Below are 25,361 nucleotides of genomic sequence, written 5' to 3'. Positions count from 1 at the left end.
AGCTACCAAGATGAGCTCATCCAGTATACTAACTACTGGCGGCTAGTTGAACTTCTGAGTGGCACTAAACTTAAGAGACAGCTCAGCCCAGCAGCAACAGAAAAATGTCAGCCCAGTGAGTGGTCGGCTGATTAGGTCACCCAGCTATAGTTTTAGCTAACTTGCAACTATCTTTATTAATCTCAAGGGAGCATATTTCTCTTTTTGACTTTTTATTTTTTGTTAAAAAACAAACAAAAAAAACCCTTCTCATAGGGCAAATAAAATATACCCAAAATGTACAAAAAAGGTATTTATTGAATTAAGTAATTTGTTAAGGTGCATACACACACAACGATTTTTTGAACGATTATCGTTAAACGATATCGTTTAATGATAATCGTTTGAAAAAATCGTTCACTTTCTGAGTCAAACGATGAACGATTATTGTTCATGCGCGTTCACGGCTGTAGTTTGTAGTTCAGTCAGACTTGTCAACTCAATGATTTTCATTAAGTTAATATGCAAAAATCGTTTGTAGTTCATAAAAATCGTTCATTACATTTAAATGAACATAGTAAATGAACAACTTTACTAAACGATTTTAGTTCATTTTTTCAAGGTAGAAAATAGTTTACGAAAATCATTCATTAACTCAATTGTTGTGTGTGTATGCAGCTTTAGGCTTGCATGCCTTATTCCAATGACTCGGGTGTCCCGTCAAACACGCAGATGAAAATAAATGCCCGGCACTCAGGAACTTTTAAACATCTTGTAAATTATATTCAAAAACAGTTAAACAGAGTCTCAATACATAATTTTCATCATGCCCAACGTTTCAGTGAAGCTAATACACTATCCTTAGGGTGATGTTGAGAAAAAAAAAAAAGTTAATAAACACCACAAGGCAATAATTTGTGGTTCTTGCTTCAGCATTAATCCAACTTTTCAAAATAGCAATTAGTATTAAAGAGGATGTTCCCAGCTTCGTATATACCAAGACGGGTGGGCCTTTCTTTCCCTCCAAACACTGCAATATAATTTTCACCATTTTATTGTGAATGAGTAAGGCTTGCCTTCAGAAGTTTTGATGTATGATATATAATACAAAAGGCCACTCCATCTGTCGTCCGCAGTGAAGTGGTTAATAATTTAGCTTATATTTAATACATAGGCCATACCTTGTACTCGTTTTGATCCTGAAAATCAGAGGTGAAAATCCTTATTGTTTTATCTCCAGCTGCTGTACAAAATCTAAAAAGATAAAGGATAAAGTGTAACTGTACTTATGCACTGTTTTAAACGACAGCGATGGCATTGTAATCAGTAGAAAGATGTCAATTATATTAACAATTTACAGGTGCATTGAAGGTTGACATACAAAGGACAAATAGCGGTGTGTTGCTAGGGAATTCTATTTTCAAGACAAATTTGTACATTTTACAGACCTGTAGCTGCCATTATTAGATAGGGAGACAGATTAGTAAAGAGAAAGCAGATCTCTTAAATACAGATATTTTGTATTTTCAAAGGCGGAAGAACACTAGAAAATACGTTGAGTTAAAACAACAAGCATTATAGGTCAATTCTACTTAAATGAATAATTAACACCATTGCTTCCCTTTTACCATCAACATTTACGCAGCTATACATCTCTACAGTGGCTCCATCATGTGTCCTCCAGAATACACTCACCCTCGCCTACATTGTCCTGCAAACATCTGATACTTTATCTTGTCCCTTATGAAATCTTAACACATACAATTGTCCTGTTTCTCACCTTGTTTCAGATAACCTCCTCTCACTCCTGCCTACAAGACCTCTGACATACATCTATCAACATAAGCCTGATAAGACTCTTCCATAGCCTTCAAATACTTCTCTTTATTATAACTTATGCTGGCCATACACGGGACTATTGATCACACGATTTGGACAGTTTCTACAGGTTGGACAGACCAATCATTTGAAAATAGTTGTATTTTGAGTCTTCCGTGACCCCGATGCTCGTCCCCGCCATCGTCTAGTTGGATCGCAGATCAGATGGTTTTGCAGAGAGATCTCAACTGATCGTGAAGGAATTGGCACACATTATGTGATGTGATTGATCAAATCGTATGCTCTTATGTGAAATAGTTGCATTTTAAATACAAATCGTCCTGTATCTGAAGGGAAGAATTTTCAAGGGAAATCGTACAACTGATCTGACCAACTTTTGAGTCTCACAGTGTATGGACACCTTTACCCTACTTAACAGCACAACTGTTCCAATCTTGCTCCTCTTATCTCAGATGTACCCTGAACATTTTTTTATTAGTAAGAATTTTATGGAGTAGTGGCAGATACAACCTTCAGCTCTCACACAGAGCTCTGGAACAGAGATCCCACACACATATTATCCTTTGCTATGTACAATTAAATGGGGAACTTTTTATTATATTACAGTCTTTTAAATTGCATTCTACTACCCACTCCTGCAACATGACTGACGACAATACCAACATCCAGCCAATCATGCTGCAGGAAAGGGCCTGAACACAATTTAAATTGTTCTGTTTCCAAATACACAATTAGCTGTTAAGTGATAACTCAGCACCTAGTTGACAAATCATTAAAAATGATGTAATTTTTACGTAATTTGGTAGACCAGGCATGTCAAACATGCGGCCCAAATAAAGATTTTATGCGGTTCGACAATGTGCGCCCAAATATATATATATTATGCAGCCCAGGCAGTTATGGCTGCCCTTCATTCACCCCCCCCCCCCCGTCGCTCCTATCAGGCAGTGTTACTGTATTCCAAAAAATATGGCCGACGAGGGAGCTGCTGCAGCAGCTCCTCCCATAAGGTTTTGTGGAGTTGTCAGTCACCACTGACTGTCCCGCCCCCAGCCCGCTTCCCTGTGCAGACGTCACAGGGTGTACCACTCAACAGTAGTGACGAGGAGTGTAGGACGCCGGCAGGAGAGGAGACGTGACCAAAGGAAAACAGGTAAGTGCGTTATCAGTGTGAGGGTAGACAGTCACATAGCATTAGCTACAGATTTCAAGCTCTGAAATAAATTTTTTTTAGAAATTAACTACAATACAATGGCATAGCCTAGTGAATTTTATTGATATACTGGATACAAATAATTATCCAATGTGAAGATTAAAAATAATAGAGGTCCTAAGACATTGATACAAAAATGACCCACAAAAGCAAAATAAGTTTAGCAATGCCCAGAGTCAAAGAATAAAATAAAACAGAATATGAATAACAGTTTAAAACCGTAAATAGCTATAACAAATCTACTATCGCCACAACTTATCAGTGAAATTTTACTGACGCAGCTGAGCAATAGGCGTTAACTTACAGCTTCCAGGCCAGTCTCTGCTGATATGTGCATGTACAATTAGACTGAATACCCAGACTTTTGGTTCCACTTGGTAACCAATAAGAAAAATAAATTATTATAAATATCTGAAGAAAATAGAAAATTGGATAATAATTATATTTTAAAATCTTTAAACCAACAAACTTGTTCTTCATGATTATCTTGTATTCTAACCATCCTGAGATGGATAGAACAGAACAAGCACTGCCTGGGAAACACAGGGAAGGTATCGCCAAACACAGCACTGCTCCTTGATGTATAGGGCGATTCCACATCACCATTGACAAAATATGTTTTAGGCTGTCAGAGATTTCAATCTGTTGATGATTACTAACCAGTTGTATTAATGAAAACATTGCAAAAATACACTTAGCAAAAATGAGAAAAGGCCCAAAGGTCATCTTAAGAACAAGAATTGAAGCAGAAGCGACATATAAAGTAGATAACATTCAATTCAATGCGAAACTGAATAGCGGTGGGAGAATACACCGCGCTATTTGGGCGGGCAAAATGATTTCTTCTCGCCTGGGGAGGCGAGGAGAAATCTGACAAAAGTGCTGGGCGCACAGCAGTTTGCCAGCTTAGCTAACAGTGGCGCGCCTGGCACTTTAGTCAGAGAATGCCGGTTATTGCACCTAAACACCCAGGTTAAGTCGGGAGAAATGGCATTCTCCGACTTAACCAATTCCCAACAAGACAAACAGCGTGGTGTATTGAATAGTTGTGGGAGCTCCCTCTCGCGGCTATTCATCATCGCCTTGAATTGAATTCGTCCCACTGAATGTATGTGCTGCTTTGTTGAATCGCTGCCTGAGCAATTAAAATCACTAGGAACAAACAGAAGGAACAGGAAATGTATCTCCTGGCAGCACAAGGCACCACTAAAGCACTTTATGGTGTAGCCAGCAGATTTAATGTTGGTAACGTGCTTAAACTGGGTTGGGTACGCAATCCTGGTACCAATAATGCTGGCAGAATCCCGACAGTGAAAATCCTGACACATGCAGGTAAGTATTCTAACCCTTCCCCACCTTTCCCACAGCCTAACCCTAACCATCCTGTCCTTTGCAGCCCAACCCTAAACCTTCCCCCCTAACCCTAATACTCACCGTCGGGATTGCAGTCGTCGGGATGGTGACTACATCCCGATTAAACGGACTACTGAGGAAGTACACCATGGCCTCCTCAATAGGGAACAAAGGCAAATAAAAAAATAAATTAAAAAAAAGTATTCAGATACAGACTCTGCATAGGGCATTTTAACTAATTACATTTCAGAGATTAAAGTGCCAAGTTTTAACAGCAAAGGTTTGGGTTATTTTTCAAGGGACAAAAAAAATAAATAAAAAATTCTCCAAAAAAAAAGAGATCACAGGCAGTTAAGTCTGACAAATATCAAAAAGAAGAAAAACTAAGAGCAAAACTGATCCAAGATTCCACTAATTCTGATGAAGACACAATGGTCAATGAAAAGTGACATGCAATTACTGCATATTAATATCAGAATCAGCTTTGTTGGGCAAGTATACAAACATATACAAGGAATTTTTTCCCGAAAAACTTACATAAAGAAAATATTCATTCAATTACAATGACAAGCTACATTACAGCAATCAACCAATACTCGCAACTACTAAATAATGAGAGTTATGATAAGAACTTACCTTTGTTAACTCTCTTTCTTCAAAGTCCATAGGGTCCACAGGGAGACCTTGGGGTCTAGGTGGTGGAACTGGAATCCGGGCACGACGCAGTTAAAAGCTTTATGCTCCCAGGATGCACTGGTCCTCTCTCCCTATACCCCGCCCCCGAGCCAGAGGCACCTCAGTTCGTATTAAGCCAAAGGCCGGAGGAGGATAAGAGAGAAGGAAGACACACAAGAATCACACTCTCACAAAGAAGGAGACGGGAAACTGGTGACCAGAAATATAGCCCATGAAGCCTGGTGCATCAGGGCGGGTGCCCTGTGGACCATACGGACTTCGAAAAAAAAAAGTTAACAAAAGGTAAGTTCTTACCATAACTCTAATTTTCTTCTTCAGGGTCCATAGGCTCCACAGGGAGACCTTGGGGATGTCCCAAAGAAGTCCTTTTAAAGGGTGGGGGCGCTCCTGTGCTGAGAGGAGAATCCGGCGCCCAAAGCAAGCATCCTGAGAGAAGCAAAAGCATAAAACCTCAAAGTTCTGGACAGAAGACCACGTGGCCGCCTTACAAAGCTGAACAGCCGAGGCGCCACGGCGAGCTATCCAGGAGGGACCCACAGACCGAGTAGAATGAGCATTAACAGAAGCCAGAACAGGAATGTCTGCCTGTGTGTAAGCCTCTGAGATAGTCATACGAAGCCATCTAGCCAATGTTTGATTATTGGTTGGCCATCCCTTTTTGTAAAATACATAGAGCACAAATAAGAAGTCTGATTTCCGAAGGGAACTGGTACTTTCCACATAAAATACTGAGGGCGCGGACCACGTCCAAAGAGGCCTCACCTGCCGAGAGGTCCGGTGATTATAATATACTCATTAATGTGAAAACTAGACAACTTTAGGAAGGAACCCAGGGCGAGTCCGAAGCACAGCCCTGTCCTGGTGAAATAACAGAAAAGGGGAGCGACAGGAAAGCGCTCCTAACTCCACCCTCCTAGCTGAGGCAATAGCCAGAAGAAAAAGAGTCTTTGCTGTTAACCACTTGAGTTCCACCGAATCTAGGGGTTCAAAAGGAGGACCCTGGAGGGCCCGAAGAACCACTGTCAAGTCCCAAAGAGCCACTAGGGGGACAAAGGGAGGTTGAATCCGGAGGACTCCCTGGAGGAAGGTGCGGTTATCCGGTAACGGAGCAATTCTACGTTGGGACCATACTGACAGAGCAGAGACATGCACTTTCAATGAGGCCAGGCGGAGGGCAAGGTCCAATCCAGCTTGAAGGAAGGCCAGGACTCTGGGAAACAGAAACACCTGGGAGGTCGTAACCTCTGGGACGACGACACCATTGGAAATATGTATGCCACACTGTGATAGATCCTAGCAGAAGCTGGCTTACGCGCACAAAGCATTGTGTTGACTACCGAGCTAGAGAATCCTTTGGACCTTAGGAAGAATGTCTCAAGAGCCACGCCGTCAAGACAGACGATCCAGGTCCGGGTAAAGGCAAGGGCCCTGAGACAACAGGTCCGGACATTGAGGCAACAGGAATGGAGTGTCGATGGAGAGACTCTGAAGATCTGAGTACCAATGACGTCTGGGCCAGGGTGGAGCTACCAGTAGGACAGGGCCTCCGTCTTGTTTGAACTTCCGAAGAACTCGAGGAAGCAGGGAGACTGGAGGAAACAGGTACGCAAACTGGAAGACCCACTTTACTGACAGAGCGTCCACCAAGGTTGCCTCGGCGTTTCTTGTCCTAGACCCATACACTGGCAGTTTGTGATTGTGTCAGGAGGCCATGAGGTCCAGCTCTGGGAGGCCCCATTTGGCCACTAGGAGTTGAAACACCTCTTGGTGAAGAGACCATTCCCCGGGATTCACATCGTGACGGCTAAGGAATTCTGTTTCCCAATTGAGAACTCCCGGTATGACACTCTGCCCATGTCAGAATGCGTGGCACTTCTGTCATAGCTGCCAGACTTAGAGTGCCTCCTTGATGGTTTATGTAAGCCACTGTTGTGGCGTCGTAGTACTGAACCTGCACGGGTTTCCCCTGAAGTATGTGTTTGGCCAGCTTGAGGGCCCTGTAAACAGCTGAAAGTTCCAATATGTTGATTGGTAGGATTGCTTCGACCGTTGTCCAACGGCCCTGAAAGGAGTGCAGACCGGTCACTGCGCCCCAGCCCCGGAGACTGGCGACCGTTGTTAGCAGTATCCTGTCCAGGATCCAAAAGGGGCGACCCTTGGTTAGATGAGATGTCAGTAGCCACCAATACAGAAACAGACGCACCTCCGGAGAGAGCACCATTGTCTGAGCTTTGATCCGGTGGGGTAATCTATTCCACCTGGAGAAGATCAGCCACTGCAGAGGCCTGGAACAAAACTGAGCATATTCCACCATGTCGAAGGTGGACACTATGGATCCCAGAACCTGCATCGCTGAGTGGACTGACACCCGGCGGCTGTGGAGGCATCTGCATACTCGTAGTTGTAATTTGAAGAACTTTCCTGAAGTCAGAAATATTCTCTGCTGTTGAGAATCCAGTAGGGCTCCCAGATGAACCATCCTCTGTGAGGGATTCAGGGAGGACTTTTTCCAATTGATTAACCACCTGTGTACCTGTAGACAAGCAATTGTCAGTTGCAGGCGGTGGCGAAGCACCTCAGCAGGTGGTCGTCCAGCGTCCAGGTATGGTAGCAGCCGGACACCCTGACTCCGCAGATGGGCCGCCATGATAGCCATAACTTTGGAAAATACTCGTGGAGCTGTGGACAGGCCAGAGCCCGAAACTGAAGTGTTGCTGTACTATAGCAAACCTAAGATAACGCTGGTGAGAGTCTCCACCTTCTGCAAAGGGGGTTAGAGGCATCAGCTACCTCTCCATCATCAGATGACATCTCAGACTCAGAGCTGTGTGGACTGTGATGACAACACAGTACGCTTAGCTGGCTTTAGGGGTTTCTCACCCTACAACACGGTCTGAAGGGCAGTAGAGGAAGCCGCCAGGCCCTGCACTGAATTAGAGAAAACATCTACTCATGGTGGAGGCACTGAAGGAGTCTGCATAATCTGTGGTAGTCCCTGTGAGGGAATAACTGTCTGCTGTGGTAACCCCATAGAGGGAAAAAACAGCCGGGACCGCTAAGCGGCCCGCAATGGATGGCAGAAACTGAGAAAAGGCAGCCCAAGGGGGCTCCTGTTCCGTTTCTGGGGGTGTGAGGTGCCTGGTGGATTATAACACCTCACACAAAACCCATCCCGAACCAAATCCTCCTCACTTAAACTTGCAGCACATAATCTGCAAGATGGCAGAATGGGTGCAGAAGTGTGCTCGTTATCCTTGTCAGATATATTTGCAGTTTAATATAACACACAATATGACACTAGGTATAATGCAACCACGAGTATATGATACCAGTAGGAGAGCAATACACTGGTCCTGTCTGATGCTTTGGTAAACTGCAGGAGTCAACTGCCTAAATATAGCACAGTGCAGCACACAACCGTATGTGACAAACCTCACAAATATTTCTATAGATGTGAGATATATGGAACCACCTTAACTACACCTGTATTAGGGCAGAATGAGAGAAATGGTATAGATATATGCTGACAGTTAGGGAAAAAAAAAAAAGACAGACAGGCAGCGCTAGCATCAGTCACATACAATGCAGAAATAATACAAAAAATTGGCACTACAATCAACTACACAGACTCAGGGTCTGATTCAGACGCGGAACGTTAATCGCACGTTTGCGCATGCGTAAATATGCACGTCACTCACTGTGCTCGGAAATTGTGCGCTTGTAGTACACAGACTGGACGCTAATTTGAGTGACAGATAGTGCCGTTTGTGGGTGGTAACCTTCCCGTGCTTGTGAACGGGGGAGTTTATGTGCGAACGCAGGCGTGTCTGGGTGTTTAAACGGTGTTTTAGGGGTGTGCATAATTAGCAAAGAAGCGTCATTGTACACGTCACTTGGTTGTATTTTAGACAGCACTGATCGCAGTGCTTGCGGTGGATTAGGGTCTATCTCAAGCACTGCATGCAGCTCCGATGGCTCTCTATGTAACCGATTAATCACACACTTCCTGGAGAAGACGTGTGCTAAGAAAGAAAGGTGGGCGTTTTTATACTGGCGTGCCTTCGCTCTGCCGTCGCTCTCTAAGACATAGAGGGCGTCCTTCCACCAGACAGTGCGATCATGGCATTTGCATACCCGGCCCCTTTTGGTTGCGTTAGAGCGCAGCTTAGCGTCTGGGTCTGAATCAGACCCTAAGTGTCTGAAAGGCTATAGCGCTACATACGCTGACCCCAGGGAGAGGTATGTAGGGGGATCGGACCCGCGTTATCCTGAGAGGGCTGTGACTGTGCCACTGAAAGAAAATGGCCGCCGGAGACCTGAGAGGGGTCGTGGTCGGAGGAGATCAGCTCAGAGAAGCCAGACCTCAGGAGGAAAGGCGCCCTGAGCTGAGGAGCCTCTATAATGGGGAAGCAGTCTCTCCTTGCTGATTACTTAACCCCCGGGAAGCTGGTTCCTGCACCAATTGTCCCTGGTGGTCTAGTGGAGCGCGGTGGCTAGAGCCTGCGTCCGCACTCAGCACCTCCGGTCTGTCCAGAGACCGCAGGTATGACTGCTAACACACGGGTCACCGCAAGCGATGACCCCCCCTTACTTGACCCCTTAGCGTCAGGCTGCAGTCTGGGTCCTCCCACGGGGCCTGGCTATCACTGCCCCAGGGATGCCCTCCAAGATCCCCAGCTTGAACTTGCGTCGCGGCAGCAAAATCATAAAATAAAAATAGGAAGAGTGGACCAGTGCATCCTGGGAGATGAAAGCTTTTAACTGCGTGGTGCCCGGATTCCAGATCCACCACCTACACCCCAAGGTCTTCCTGTGGAGTCTATGGACCCTGAAGAAGAAACTAAAAATTGCAGCACCATTCCAAATGCCTCCCTAACCTTACCTCAATTATTTAAGAAAATAAAACTATTCATGTGTCTAGAGTGGTTCCCAAACTTTTTTGAATCACGGCGCCCTAGAGTATCAGCATTGTTTTCACTACATCCCTAAGTTAAGTTTGTTATTGCGGGATTCAGAGGTTTTTTTTTAGTAAAGTGAATAAAATGTGCTCATCTGTCATCTTTAGGTTCAGTTATTTGGTGGCGGACAGGTTTTTTTCCATACATTTACATTACATTGACCATAAATAATATGATTTGGTGCTGGACCACCAACCTGAGACACCCCTGCAAGTGCCCCGAGGAACCCCAGGGTGCCACGGCGCACAGTTTGGGAAGCTTCAGATCAATTGACTCAACAGAACCATTTCAAAATTACTGTATAGTCCAGTTTGTAGTGATGTAACTTTAGTAGTGGCAGTAGGTAGACCTACAATAAATTTCAAACCCTATAAAAGACAGTGTGCGCGTTTTGGGTTTAGCCGACAATGTGATATCAGTTTCAAAGTGAATAGTTGGAGGAATGTGTGTGACTTTTAAAGATTTGATGCGTAAAATTAAAAGCAACGAAGAAACTATGTTCAGCACTTCAAAGGGGTTGGGTACGGTATCCCGGCAGTTGTGATGCCGGCAGTTAGAATAGTGACAGCGGCATCCTGACAGTCAGACCCCCGATACAAGTAGGTAAGTGTCCTAACGCTAACCCACCTTTCCTGCAGCCTAATCCTAACCCCCTGCCTATCGTTAACCCTTCCCCTAGTGCCTAACCCTAATACTTATCTTTGGGATGCCAGCGGTCGGGACTCTGAAGCAGACTGCCGGGATGTTGACTACATTGCCCTTCAAAAGGGCTGTGGTATATACAGAATGGATGCCATACCTGCACATATACGTGAATAATATGAGATATGGTAAGAACTTACCCTTGTTATCTCTATTTCTACGAAGTCCATAGGGTTCCACAGGATACCTTGGGGTATAGGTGTGACGTCAGTCGCAGGGCACCAAAGAGTTAAGCTTTCAGCCTCCCAGGATGCACTAGGTCCCCCTCCTATACCCCGCCCCCAGGCCAAGGCACCTCAGTTAGTTACCAAGCCATAGGCCGGAGGAGGAGAAGGAAGAGAGAGAACAAAGATCTGGACACATACAAGAATCACATTCTCACCAGAGGGAGACGGAAAACCGGTGACCAGAGCAAAGCCCATCTGCAGCACAGGTGCGACAGGGCGGGAGTCCTGTGGAACCCTATGGACTTCGTAGAAATAGAGATAACAAGGGTAAGTGCTTACCATATCTCATATTTTCTACTTCAGGGTCCATAGGGTATCCACAGGATACCTTGGGGATGTCCCAAAGCAGTATCCTTTAAGGGTGGGGACGCTCCTGTGCAGAAAGGAGAATCCGCCGCCCGAAGGAAGCATCCTGAGAGGCGAAGGTGTCAAACCTGTAATACCTCACGAAGGTATGGACAGAAGACCACGTAGCAGCCTTGCAGATCTGAACTGCCGAGGCACCACGTCAAGCTGCCCACGAAGGACCCACAGACCTAGTGGAATGAGCCTTCAGAGAAGGAGGGACCGGTAGGCCTTCATGAAGATAAGCTTCAGAAATAGCCATACGGATCCAGGCTGCCAAAGTTTGCTTTGAAGCAGGCCAACCCTTTTTACAGAAGCCATAGAGGACAACAAAGCGTCCGACTTCCTAAACAAAGAAGTGCGGTCCACATAAGTCCTTAAGGCCCGCACAACATCCAAAGAGGCCTCACCCACGGAAAGACCCGGTGAGTTAAAGGCCGGAACAACTATTTCCTCGTTAACCTGAAACTGGGAAACAACTTTGGGGAGAAACTCGGGCCGAGTGCGGAGCACTGCCCTGTTCCCATGAAAAAAACCAAGAAAGGGGGTCTACAAGAAAGAGCCCCTAACTCAGAAACACGTCTGGCTGAAGCAACGGCCAGAAGGAAAACAGTCTTAGCTGTTAGCCATTTAATATCCACTGAGCCCAGTGGTTCAAACGGCGGTCCTTGGAGAGTCCTCAGGACCACAGCCAAATCCCAAGGCGCCACAGGTGGAACAAAGGGCGGCTGAATACGGAGAACACCTTGCATAAAGGTGCGCACATCCGGGATTGTAGCAATCCTACGGTGAAACCAGACAGATAGGGCCGAAACCTGTACCTTCAAAGAAGCAAGGCGAAGCCCATGATCTAGTCCCGCTTGCAGGAAGGCGAGAATCCGAGACAGACGAAACTCCCGCGGTGCATAACCTCTCGGTCGACACCACTGGAAGAACGTATGCCACACGCGATGGTATATCCTCGCGGAAGACGGTTTCCGAGCTCGTAACATGGTACACAGCATAGAGCTGGCAAACCCCCAGGACCTCAGCATGGCCGTCTCAACAGCCACGCCGCCAAAGACAGCCGAGTCAGGTCCGGGTGAAGACAAGGACCCTGAGACAGAAGGTCCGGTCGTAGCGGCAACCGCAGAGGACTGTCCACGGACAGACCCTGAAGGTCTGAGAACCAGTGCCGTCTGGGCCACGCGGGAGCTATCAACAGGAGCGTCCCTCCTTCCTGTTTGAATTTCCGGATTACCCGTGGAAGAAGGGAGACCGGAGGGAACAGGTATGCGAACCTGAACGTCCACCGGACGGACAGAGCATCCACCAGAGACGCCCCTTCGTCTCTTGTGCGAGACCCGTACACCGGCAACTTGTTGTTGTGCCGGGACGCCATGAGGTCGATTTCTGGAAGACCCCACCTGTCCACCAGTAGTTGAAAAACGTCCGGGTGCAGGGACCATTCCCCTGGATGAACGTCCTGGCGACTTAGAAAGTCCGCCTCCCAATTTAGCACTCCCGGGATGAAGACCGCTGATATGGCCGGAAGATTGCGCTCCGCCCAAACCAGGATCCGAGAGACCTCTACGAGAGCCGCCCGACTGCGAGTTCCTCCTTGCCTGTTTATGTAGGCCACGGTGGTAGCATTGTCCGACTGGACCTGCACCGGGTGACCCTGGAGAAACCGCTGTGCCTGCAGGAGAGCATTGAAGACCGCACGGAGTTCCAAGATATTTATTGGAAGCTCCGCTTCTGTCGGTGTCCACCTGCCCTGGAACAAGTGTGGACCCGAAACTGCTCCCCAGCCTCGAAGACTGGCGTCCGTTGTCAACAGGACCCAATTTGGAACCCAGAACGGACGTCCCTTGTTGAGGTGGGTCATCTTTAACCACCACGCAAGGGACAGGCGAACCTCCGGGGTGAGCACAATCGTCTGGAACTTCAGAGACTGAGGCAGCCCGTTCCACTTGGACAGGATCAGGTGCTGCAGAGGTCTAGAGTGAAACTGGGCGTATTCCACCATGTCGAACACCGACACCATGGAGCCCAGTAACCTCATCGCCGAGTGTAAGGACACCCGGCGGCTGTGCAGACAACTGCGCACCCTTGACTGTAAAGCAGAGATCTTGTCCTCCGTCACGAAGATCCTTTGCTGTCCCGAGTCCAATAAGGCTCCAAGATGCAGAATCCTCCGAGACGGGATTAGAGTGGACTTCTGCCAGTTAATTAGCCAGCCGTGCCGTTGCAGCAGTGCAATGGTCAGGTCCAAGTGGTGTAACAGGAGCTCTGGAGATCCTGCCACCAATAACAGGTCGTCCAAGTACGGCAACATGCGGACTCCTTGCAGCCGCAGAGAAGCCGCCATGACCGCCATAGCGTCCTGTATGTCCAATGACACCATGTAGTCCCCAGGTTCCAGCGCCAGAATGATGGACCGTAGGGTCTCCATCCGAAACTTCGGGACCCGCAAAGACTTGTTGAGTGCTTTGAGGTTGAGAATCGGACGATATGACCCATTGGGTTTCTGTACCAAAAATAGATTTGAATAGAAACCCTGGCCCCTCTGGGAGAATGGAACAGGCACTATAACTCCAGCCTGGAGCATAGTGTGCAATACCTTCCGCAGCTCCGTAGCCTTGTTCCGGTCTGATGGTAGACCCGTGGTGAAGAATCGAGCCGGGGGTCTGTGCCGGAAGGAGAGGGCGTACCCGTGAGAGACCACCTCCAGAACCCAAGTGTCTGTCGTAGTGAACGACCAACACCGGGAGAACTGCAGCAGGCGGCCTCCCACCCTGGGATCCCCCAAGGGGAGACCCGGACCGTCAGGCCGCAGGCTTGTCATCTGGCTTGGGGGCCGGACGTCTGGTACTCCATGCCTGTTTCCGGGGCTTGCCCGATTTCTTAGGGCCAGCCTGTCGAGGAAACGACTGTGGTTTGGGCCTGCCCTGGGCCCTAGATGACCGAAAGGACGATGGTCCAGAACCAGAAGGAGCAGCGGCCGACGGGAGACAAGCAGATTTGGCTGCCGCCAGCGTGGCCACAATCTTATCCAGATCCGGACCGAAGAGAACTTCTCCGGTAAACGGCAACGCTTCCAGACCTTTCTTGGATCTGCGTCCGCCTTCCAGGATCGCAGCCACAAGGTGCGACGAGCAGCTACCGCTGCTGAAGAAATTCTAGACACCAGAGTACTAATGTCTAGAGCCGCCTCGTTGATGTAGGTGGCCGAATCACGGAGATTGCCAATCAACTCCGCTTGTTCGGCCGGACAGTCGGATTCAAAAGAAGCCTCTAATGAATCCGCCCAGCGCTCCATCGCTCTGGCAACCCAGCAAATGGCCATAGCCGGCCGTGCTGCCCCTCCTGCAAGGGAATAAGCGGACTTCAGGCAGATTTCTACCTTGCGGTCCGTAGCATCCTTAAGGGAGGACATGGATGGCATCGGCAATGTGGCACTACGGACAAGACGGGTCACGTGAGAATCCACCTGTGGAGGGGATTCACACTTAGCAAAATAATTATCCGCGAACGGATAAGCCACCGCCAGGCGTCTCTGCGGCTGGTATCTTTTGCCAGGTTGTTTCCACGCCTCCTCTAAATGGTCCACCAACTGACCCGAAAGAGGAAAGACTGTGGCATCGCCCTTCACATCTTTGAAAAAGGCATACTTAGATTTAGCCGCTGGGGGAACTTCGTCCTCAATCACCAAGGCTGTGCGGACCGCCCGAATAAGTCCAGGAATATATACTTTGGACTTAGCATCAGCGTCCTTAGTATGGAAAGGTTCCTGATCGTAAGGATCCAGAATCTCCCCATCATCAGACGTCCCTTCGTCATCCTCATAAGGAGCGGACAGAGACGCCACCGGCCTTTTATGAGGCCGCATCACAGACTCCCCTTGCAATACATCCGACAAGTGCTGTAAAGAACTCGTCAGGGAGTTAACCCACGCTGGCTCCTGAGAACCCGGGAGCGGGGAAATAGGGAGACTGTGGGGTACCACCAATTGTCGTGGGAACCCCTGCATGGGTGACGACACCACAGACTGCTGGGACAAACCCATCGGAGTAAACGCGGGCTGCGGAGCTAACTGGCCCACTAAAGCTGTTAACGCCTGAGCGAAACAAGCCCAGGGCGGCTCCTGTACCGGTGCTGTAACCGTAATAGGCCGCGCCATGGACAACACTGCCGGCAAAGGCCCTCCGCGCTACCCTCCCCCTCCGCTAACGGTACTTTGCACGTGGTACACTGTAGCCGGAGGGGAAAATCACTTTCAGACATGATGGCACCACGTATGTGACCTCTCTCACCAATTAAGTATTAAATAGGCAAGAGACCACCCTGCAGCACCGCACCGCAAGGGCTTTAGCAGAAAGAACAGGGACAGTAATAAAGCTGACAGTTTAGTGAAGAATAGTTACAGGCAGCGCTAGCACAGTCACATACAATGCAGAGAAATAACAATTCCTGCACTAACAGCGCTGATCACTCAACTACACAGACACAGGGCCTGGTAGGACACAGCGCTGCATACACAGACCTGAGCCACAGCGGAGGAGAGGTATGCGGGGGGACCCAGACCACGATGCTTCCTTCCAGACTTCCAGCAGCGTTCACCATGCGTTGCAGAGAAGATGGCCGCCGAGGAGCAGAGAGAAGCTGGCCTGGGGGAGGAGCGCTGACACAGGACCAGTCAGCACAGTGCAGAGAGGGCTGTGTGCAGCGGGGGAGGCGCCGGCTGTGAGACAGGGAAGGCGCGCTCCCCTGGCATGCATTTAACCCCTGGGACGCCGCAGCGCTACCGCTCTGCTGCGGTCCGCTGTCCCAGGGGGTAGTGGAAGCGCAGGTTGGTCGCCTGGCTCCACGCTGCAGCCAGTCCCCAGGGAGCCCCCTGCCTGGGGACTTAGGACCATGTGATCAGCGGGGACCCACCGCGGGACCCCGCTGCTTACCTCTGTCCCCCTTGAATCCGGCCATGGTCCGGAGCATCTGGGGTCACCGCTAGCTGTGACCCCAGACGCCCACCAGCATCCCCGGATCAGTACCGGCGTTCTGGTACCGGCGGGGTGTAGGGAAGACAGCATGGACGTCAGGACTGACTGTCCATGCTGTTCATCCAGTTGTGCAGCCACAGCTGCATGAAGAATAAGCTTCAGGGGCTCTTCTAGCCCCCACTCCAACAGGTGCACCCGACTCCGGCCGGGCACCAAACTAAACTGAGGTGCCTTGGCCTGGGGGCGGGGTATAGGAGGGGGACCTAGTGCATCCTGGGAGGCTGAAAGCTTAACTCTTTGGTGCCCTGCGACTGACGTCACACCTATACCCCAAGGTATCCTGTGGATACCCTATGGACCCTGAAGTAGAAATAACAATATTGTTTGCTCATCTACCTCATATGAAGAATACCCTGAAAATGGATATTTAAGGTCATTATATGACTTTTTTTTATATTATAAACCATTTAATGTAAAGTGCATTCTAAATAAAGACAACAGATTACCTATGATGGCATGATTAGAAGGCTGAATGTTAGATACACACATTGACTGTTACAATAATGCATTAGAGAGATTTTTCCTTTAATATAAGGATAGAGTTTAACATCATTTAATTGACTGTGCATAATAATGAGTGAATTAATTACTGGAGCCTTAGAATATTACACTTTTTGTGCAAACATTGTTCAATAGTCTTCCAAACGATGTTACAGGATGTACAATAGAATTGATCCTTCCTGTGAATCTATATGAGCAGCTGTATCTCCTTTGCCTGCTTCGGAAATTGAGACAGACTTTTCTACCCCTCACTAACAATAAAACTGCAATGATATAGAATGGTCACACAAAATTTTTACACAAAATAAATGTTGCTTAATCAAGAAGCACAATGTATAGGATTTATGTTACTGGAGCAGACCAGTTACTATTTAGCCTAGGAGGTGATGACATTTAAGTTAATAGGCCACAACATGGCAAAATAAGAATGCTTACCTTAGGTGGGGAATCAAAGCATCACATTTGGTTTCTGGACTCCAGGCTATAGCATCCACTCTGGCACCATGTTGAAAGGTTTTGAGAGTCTTGAATTCTAGGCCATTTATAGTAGAGTCTTCTTCCTGTACATAACACAATATTAAATATGCAGACTTTTAAATGAAAGTTTTCCTTGTGTTAACCAGGTTATTCTTATAATCCATTATTGATAAAACAAACAAAAAATAAGACTAAGGTATAACATACCTTAGTCATCTCTTTCTTCGAGGTCCATAGGGTCCACAGGAATTACCTTGGGTATGTGGTTGGCGTGAACCAGGCACCAAACAGTTACAAGCTTTAGCTCCCAGGATACACTGGGTCCGCCTCCATATATACCCCACCCCTGGCTACAGGTACTCAGTTTGTTACCAAGCCCAAGGCAGGAGAAGGAAAGAGGAGAAGGAAGGACAATTGTACCACAGAAACAATCTCTCTAAAAAGAGGGAATCATTGAAATAATAAAGAAAAAGATTACCCAATAACACCAGGTGCGTTAGGGTCGGTGCCCTGTGGACCCTATGGACCTCGAAGAAAAAGTTTAAAAATATGAGATATGGTAAGAACTTACCCTTGTTATCTCTATTTCTACGAAGTCCATAGGGTTCCACAGGATACCTTGGGGTATAGGTGATGACGTCAGTCTTCAGGCACCACAGAGTTAAAGTTTTCAGCCTCCCAGGATGCATCTGGGTCCCTCTCCTATACCCCGCCCCCGGGGCAAGGCATCTCAGTTACGTCACAAGCCATAGGCCGGAGGAGAAGAAAAAAAAAAATCTGGACACTCACAAGAATCACATTCTCACCATAGGGAGACGGAAAAAACGGTGACCAGAATAAAGCCCATCTGCAGTACAGGTGCGACAGGGCGGGAGTCCTGTGGAACCCTATGGACTTCGTAGAAATAGAGATAACAAGGGTAAGTTCTTACCATATCTCATATTTTCTACTTCAGGGTCCATAGGGTATCCACAGGATACCTTGGGGATGTCCCAAAGCAGTATCCTTTAAGGGTGGGGACGCTCCTGTGCTGAGAGGAGAATCCGCCGCCCGAAGGAAGCATCCTGAGAGGCAAAGATGTCAAAAGCGTAATACCTCACAAAAGGTATTGACAGAAGACTACGTAGCAGCCTTGCAGATCTGAACTGCAGAGACACCACGTCTAGCTGCAAACGAAGGACCCACAGACCTAGTGGAATGAGCCCTCACCAAGGAGGGAACTGGAAGACCTTCATGAAGATAAGCTTCTGAAATTGCCATACGAATCCAGCCTGCCAAAGTCTACTTTGAAGCAGGCCAACCCTTTTTACGGAAGCAATAAAGGACAAACAAGGCGTCCGACTTCCTAAAAGAAGAAGTGCGGTCAACATAAATTCTCAATGCCCGCACAACATCCCAAGTGGCGTCACCCACTGAAAGTCCAGGTGAATTGAAAGCCGGCACAACAATTTCTTCATTGATGTGAAAACTGGATACCACTTCGGGAAGGAATCCCGGACGAGTGCGAAGCACCGCCCTATTCCTATGAAAAATCAGAAAAGGGGGTCTACAAGAGAGAACCCCTAAATCCGAAATCCGTCTGGCCGAGGCAATGGCCAGAAGGAATATGGTTTCAGCTGTAAGCCATTTAAAGTCCACTGAGTCCAGTGGTTCAAACGGCGGTCCCTAGAGAACTCTCAGGACCACAGCCCAATTCCAAGGTGCCACCGGTGGAACAAAAGGTGGCTGAATGCGAAGAACACCTCGCATAAAGGTGTGCACATCAGAGAGCGCAGCAATCCTACGATGAAACCAGACTGACAGGGCAGACACCTGCACTTTCAGAGAAGCCAGGCGAAGCCCATGATCCAGTCCAGCCTGTAGGAAAGCCAACACCCTAGACAGGCGGAACTCCCTAAGGGAATAACCTCTAGGTCTACACCACCGGAAGAAAGTATGCCACACACGATGGTAGATTCTTGCCGAGGAAGGTTTACGAGCTCTTAGTATGGTTTGCACCACGGAGCTAGAAAAACCCTCTGGACCTTAGCATGACCGTTTCAACAGCCACACCGAATCAGGTCCGGGTGAAGACAAGGACCCTATGACAGCAGATTCGGTCGTAATGGTAACCTCAGAGGAACGTCTACTGACAGACTCTGGAGGTCGGAGAACCAGTGCCGTCTGGGCCACTCGGAAGCTATCAACAGTAGCGTACCTCCTTCTTGATTTGAATTTCCGTAATACCCGCGGAAGAAGGGAAAACGGAGGGAAAAGGTAGGCAAACTGGAACGTCTACTAGACGGACAGGGCATACACCAGAGACGCCTTTTCGTCTCATGTTCGAGACCCGTACACCGGCAACTTGTTGTTGTGCCGGGACGCCATGAGGTCTATCTCTGGAAGACCCCACTTGTCCACCAGACTCCGAAAGACGTCCTGGTATAAAGACCACTCTCCCGGTTCCTCCTTGCTGGTTTAAATAGGCTACCGTGGTGGCGTTGTCCGACGGGACCTGCACAGGGTGACCCTGGAGAACCGGCTGTGCCCGCTGGAGAGCTCTTGACACCGCATGGAGCTCCAAAATGTTTATTGGAAGCTCCGCTACCGCCCAAGTCCACTTGCCCTGAAACAAGTGTGGACCCGTGACAGTTCCCCAGCACCGGAGACTGGCGTCCGTTGTTAACAGGACCCAGTTCGCCACCCAGAACGGGCGACCCTTGTTGAGGTGGGTCGTCTGCAAACACCAGGTTAGAGACAGGCGAACATCCGGAGTGAGCCCCATCGTCTGGGACTTGAGACACTGAGGCAATCCATTCCATCTGGACCGGATCAATAGCAGCAGAGGTTTGGAGTGAATTTGGGCGTACTCCACCATGTCGAATACCGACACCATTGAGCCCAATAACCTCTTTGCCAAGTGTATCGACACTCGACGACACTGCAGACAACTGCGCACCCTCAACTACAAAGCAAGGATCTTTTCCTCCGTCACAAAGATCTACTGCTGCCTGGAGTCCAATAAGGCCCCGAGGTGCAGGATCCTCTGAGACGGGGTGAGAGTGGACCTCTGCCAGTTTGTCAACCAGCCGTGACGTTGCAGTACCGCAATCGTCAGATCCAGATGGTGTAAAAGAAGCTCTGGAGACCCCGCTATCAACAGGAGGTCGTCCAGATAAGGCAACAGTCGGACTCCCTGCGTCCGCAGGAGAGCCGCCATGACCTTGGTGAATACCCGTGGAGCAGTCACCAGGCCAAAAGGCAGTGCCCGGAACTGGAAATGTTCGTTGCAGATTGCCAATCTGAGGAACTGCTGATGGCGCAAAAGAATAGGGACATGCAGGTAAGCGTCCTGGATGTCCAATGACACCATGTAGTCCCCAGGTTCCAGTGCCAGAATAATGGACCGCAGGGTCTCCATCCGAAACAGAGGCACCCTCAAGGACTTGCTGAGGGCCTTTAGGTTTAGTATTGAATGGTAAGACCCATTGGGTTTCTGCACCAAAAATAGAATGGAATAGAAACCCAGGCCCCTCTGGGAAATTGGAACATGCACTGCGACCAGCACCGGGCGAACTGAAGCAGGCGCCCCCCACTTTGGGGTCCCCCAAAAGGAGGCCTGGACCGTCAGGCCGCAGGTTTGTTATCTGACCTAGGAGCCGGACGTCTGGTACTCCAGACCTGATTCTTGGGCTTGGACAATTTCTTGTCCCCAGCCTGCCGTGGACAGGACTGTACTTTAAGCCTACCTTGGGCCCTGTGAGGCCAAAAGGATGACCCACCAGCACTAGAAGGAATCGTAGCAGACAGAAGACATGCAGATTTTGCTGCTGCCAACGTAACTACAATTTTGTCCAGATCTGGACCAAATAGTACCTGTCCAGACCTTCTAATCCCTTTTTGGAATCCGCGTCCGCTTTCCAAGAACGCAACCATAAGGTGCGACGAGCAGCCACAGCTGCAGAGGAGATCCTAGAGGTGAGCATACAAATATCTAAGGCCGCTTCATTAATGTAAGTGGCCGAGTCTCGGAGATTGCCCACCAACTCGGTCTGTTCAGCCGAACAGTCAGAGTCCAAAGACGCCTCCAAATTATCCGCCCAGCGCTCCATAGCTCTGGCTACCCAACACACGGGCAGAGCCGGTCTGGATGCTTCCCTGCAAGGGAATAAACGGATTTGAGGCAGATCTCCACCTTGCGGTCAGTGACATCCTTCAAGGATGACATCGAAGGCATAGGCAACGTGGCACTTTTGACTAGGCGTGTGACATGTGAATCCACTTGCGTAGGGGATTCCCGCTTAGAAAAATAATTGACCGCAAACGGATAAGCCACGGCTAAGCGTCTCTGGGGCTGAAACAGTTTACCTTGATTTTTCCACGCCTCCTCTAAATGATCCACTAATTGATCAGAAAGAGGGAACACCGTAGCCTCACCCTTAATATCCTTAAAAAGGCATATATGAATGTGGTCACCAAAAGATCAATATCCTCAATAACTAAAGCCGAGCGGACCGCTCGAATAAGACCAGGGATATACACCTTGGACTTAGCGTCCGGCTCTTTGGTACGGAGAGGTTCTTGGTCAGATAGATCCAGAATCTCCCCATAAGGAGCAGATAAAGACGCCACCGGCCGTTATGAGGCCGCAACACAGACTCCCCCTGTAAAACATCGGACAAATGCTGAACCGATGTAGTTAAGAGTATTAACCCACGCAGGCTCCGGAGAAACCTGGGAAGGGACAGGGAGACTGTGGGGTACCATCAATTGTCTCGGGAACTCCCGCATGTGTGACGACACCACTGACTGCTGGGACAAACCCGTCTGGGTAAACGCAGGTGGCGGAGCTAGCTGGCCCACAAGGGTTGTAAGCGCCTTAGCGAAACAAGCCCAGGGAGGTTCCTGTACCGGGACCATAATCGGCCGTGACAGTGCCAGGCACTGGGGGCTTAACCCCTCCGCGTTACCCTCCCCCTCCGCTATTGGTACCTTACATTTAGTACACATGAGCAGGAGAGGAAAATCAGTCTCAGACATGATGGCAAGTATGTGACACTCACACCTATACGTATTGGTATAGTGTGAATAACACCCTGCACACCGCGCACCGCAAGGGCTTTGAGCAGAGCAAGATCAGGGACAGTAATAAAGCTGACAGTAGAAAGTGAAAGTACAGACAGCAGGGCTAGCAGATTAGTCACATACAATGCAGAAGAAACAAATCCCTGCACTATTAGCGCTGGTTCTCAACTACTCAGACCCTCAGGCTGGTAGGACTCAGCGCTGCATACACTGACCTGTGACAAACAGAGGAGAGGTATGCTGGGGGACCCAGACCGCAATGCCACCGCTCACAGGCTTCCAGCAGTGTTCACCATGCTTTAAAGATGGCCACCGAGGAGCAGAAGATGAAGGAGGCCGGCCTGGGGAGGACAGCTGACACACTGTGGCCAATCAGGCAGAGCAGAGAGGCTGTGTGCAGCAGGGGAGGCGCCGGCTGTGAGACAGGGAAAGCGCGCTCCCCTGGCATGCATGTAACCCCTGGGACGCCGCAGCGCATGCCGCTCAGCAGCGGCTCGCTGTCCCAGGGGGTAGTGGAAGCGCAGGTTGGTCGCCTGGCTCCACGCTGCAGCTAGTCCCCAGGGAGCCCCCTGCCTGGGGACTCAGGACCATGTGACCAGCGGGGACCCACCGCGGGACCCCGCTGCTTACCTGCATCCCCTTGGATCCGGCCATGGTCCAAAACATCTGGGGACACCGCTAGCCGTGACCCCAGATGTCTACCAGCATCCCCAGATCAGTACCGGCGTTCTGGTACCGGCGGGGTGTAGGGGAGACGGCATGGACGTCAGTACTGACTGTCCATGCTGTACTCCCAGATGTGCAGCCAGCGCTGCCTTTAAAAGAAACTTCAGGGGCTCTTCATAGCCCCCCTCTGCACAGTGCCTCCGACTCCGGCCAGGCACCGACGAAACTGAGATGCCTTGCCCCGGGGGCGGGGTATAGGAGAGGGACCCAGATGCATCCTGGGAGGCTGAAAACTTTATCTCTGTGGTGCCTGAAGACTGACGTCATCACCTATACCCCAAGGTATCCTGTGGATACCCTATGGACCCTGAAGTAGAAAGGTATGTTATAACATAACTTATTTTCTTCTTCGGGGTCCATAGGTTCCACAGGAATTACCTTGGGGATGTCCCAAAGCAGTTCCCTCAAGGGCGGGGACGCAAATGTATCAAATTTGAGAAAAAAGTGTGGACGGAAGACAACGTGGCTGCCTTGCACAATTGTTCAGCAGAGGCACCACGACGAAATGCCCACGATAGTCCCACGGATTGAGTAGAATGTGCTGTCACTGTGTTTGGAACAGAGAGATCAGCTTGTGTGTAAGCTTGAGAAATCGTCATATGTCACCGCTGTGTGCCACATGGTTACGTGGAGGAGACGGGGGAGAGCTGCTGCGGCGGCCGCTAATAACACTGCGCATTGTGTGTGTGCGCAGGAGCAGGCAGCATGGAGGCAGGGGACCCGGAGAGGAGGAGGAAGCTGGAGGCCGGCAAAGCCAAGGTAAATGAATGCCATCTTCCATAACTGATGCTTTTCATTGCAAGAATAGTCTGTATTGAAAGTTTGTTTTGTAAATGTGGGTCTGCAACATCCCCCACCATTAATTTAGCTTGTTGAACAAACTTTTCAAACACTCCCTCCCCCCTGTACCAACTGCCCAGCATCTCCTACAAAGCGGAATCATTTGAAAGCCTGCAAAGGCTTGGCCTGCTACCTTAATTTGCATCTTAAGCATGTCATCTGAAGCATGGAGTTAGAACCAGAGTTGGAACTGGATTTGGACTTTGAACTACTTTCTAAACCAAAATGAAACAAATTTTTCAAACACTGCAGCTCATCAATGCTACCACTCCAACTTCAATTCAACTTCCCCCCCCTTAGACTGGGTTTGGGGGCAGTCTCATGCTGCATCCCAATCGCACTCAAACTTCTGGATGCGACAAGCTCTCACACTCGAACGAGGAAAACGCTTGGTGCAGTCATGTTACCTGTTACAGTTACACCATTATTTTAAATTTCTGATTAACTTTAACATGGTTTTTAACCTTATAATGCTGTCACTATTCTTTTAAGATGGCCTTTTTATACCTTTGTATTTAGCCTCTCATTCATTATTTTTATTTTCTCTCCACCTGGATGTTATACTTCCGCTACTTGCACACCCTGCCAGATGTAACCTACACAGTGCGCTCCAGATGGCTGCCGCGGATGGTTATTTATTGGGCAGGATGAACAAACATGGGGATCTATTCATTCATGGTGTATTATATTACAAATGTTTCAGTCACCAATATACATCATGCCCAAACTGCATCACTGTTTGTTGTATTTGCTACTCCCTGTTTTGAACCATGTACTTCCACCCCACTGTATGATATGCCTGCGTGCTATACCTCCAATGAAGTGCATTCTCCATAGGCAGGATGTACTTCACATGGATCTACTCATACTGGGTATATCATACTGCCACACGACAGTTTCCCCATATATGCCTTGGGTCCTTGAACGGTTTATCCCACATTGTAACCTTCGTAGTGCACCCAACATGGCTGCCTCACCTGGTACACTCGTGGATGGGAAAAAAATACATGGACCTGACTATTATGGTGGGACCCTACTCCTAGCGTTAGGATGCTGCAACCACCCATTTTGTGTCATCTCTTCTAGGCATAACCTATTCCACCCAGGGTAATCCTACGTAGTGTGCCCAAGATGGTTGCCTCATCTGGTACCTTTTGTTGGTGGAATATATAACCCGTGGAAGTTATTTCTCAAAATGTCTGCATCAACCCTGCAATATGCTTATTGTGCTCTCTAGGTTTTGGTAGTTTTTAATTATCTCCGTGTGGTTTTCTATTTTCTACAATACCTAATCCTTGAACAATGTACCATGTTTTCTGATGTCTGTAAAGCGACTGAGTCCTGCGGGAGAAAAGCGCTATATAAATAAAATTATTATTATTATTATTATTATTATTATTCA

At 48.6% G+C, this 25,361-nt stretch overlaps 1 protein-coding gene across 2 annotated transcripts in view; it reads right to left on the bottom strand.

Annotated features, from left to right (window-relative positions):
* Nucleotides 1–25,361, bottom strand: part of NUP37 (nucleoporin 37) — a 77,722-nt gene that overhangs the window by 18,329 nt on the left and 34,032 nt on the right. For both annotated transcript variants that reach the window (XM_088467832.1, XM_088467833.1), the window contains exons 3-4: nt 17,288–17,412; nt 1,161–1,233 (exon numbers count right to left, since the gene is read on the bottom strand). In XM_088467832.1, coding sequence (XP_088323958.1) covers nt 1,161–1,233; nt 17,288–17,412 — 198 coding nt within the window. The remainder of the gene's footprint in view (nt 1–1,160; nt 1,234–17,287; nt 17,413–25,361) is intronic.

Source organism: Taudactylus pleione, unplaced genomic scaffold (assembly GCF_031769625.1).
Source record: "Taudactylus pleione unplaced genomic scaffold, aTauple2 ptg000077l, whole genome shotgun sequence".
In the NCBI taxonomy this organism is placed as follows: domain Eukaryota; kingdom Metazoa; phylum Chordata; class Amphibia; order Anura; family Myobatrachidae; genus Taudactylus; species Taudactylus pleione.
The sequence above is the reverse complement of the archived record's forward strand: the minus strand, read 5'-3'. Positions and strand labels throughout refer to the sequence as shown.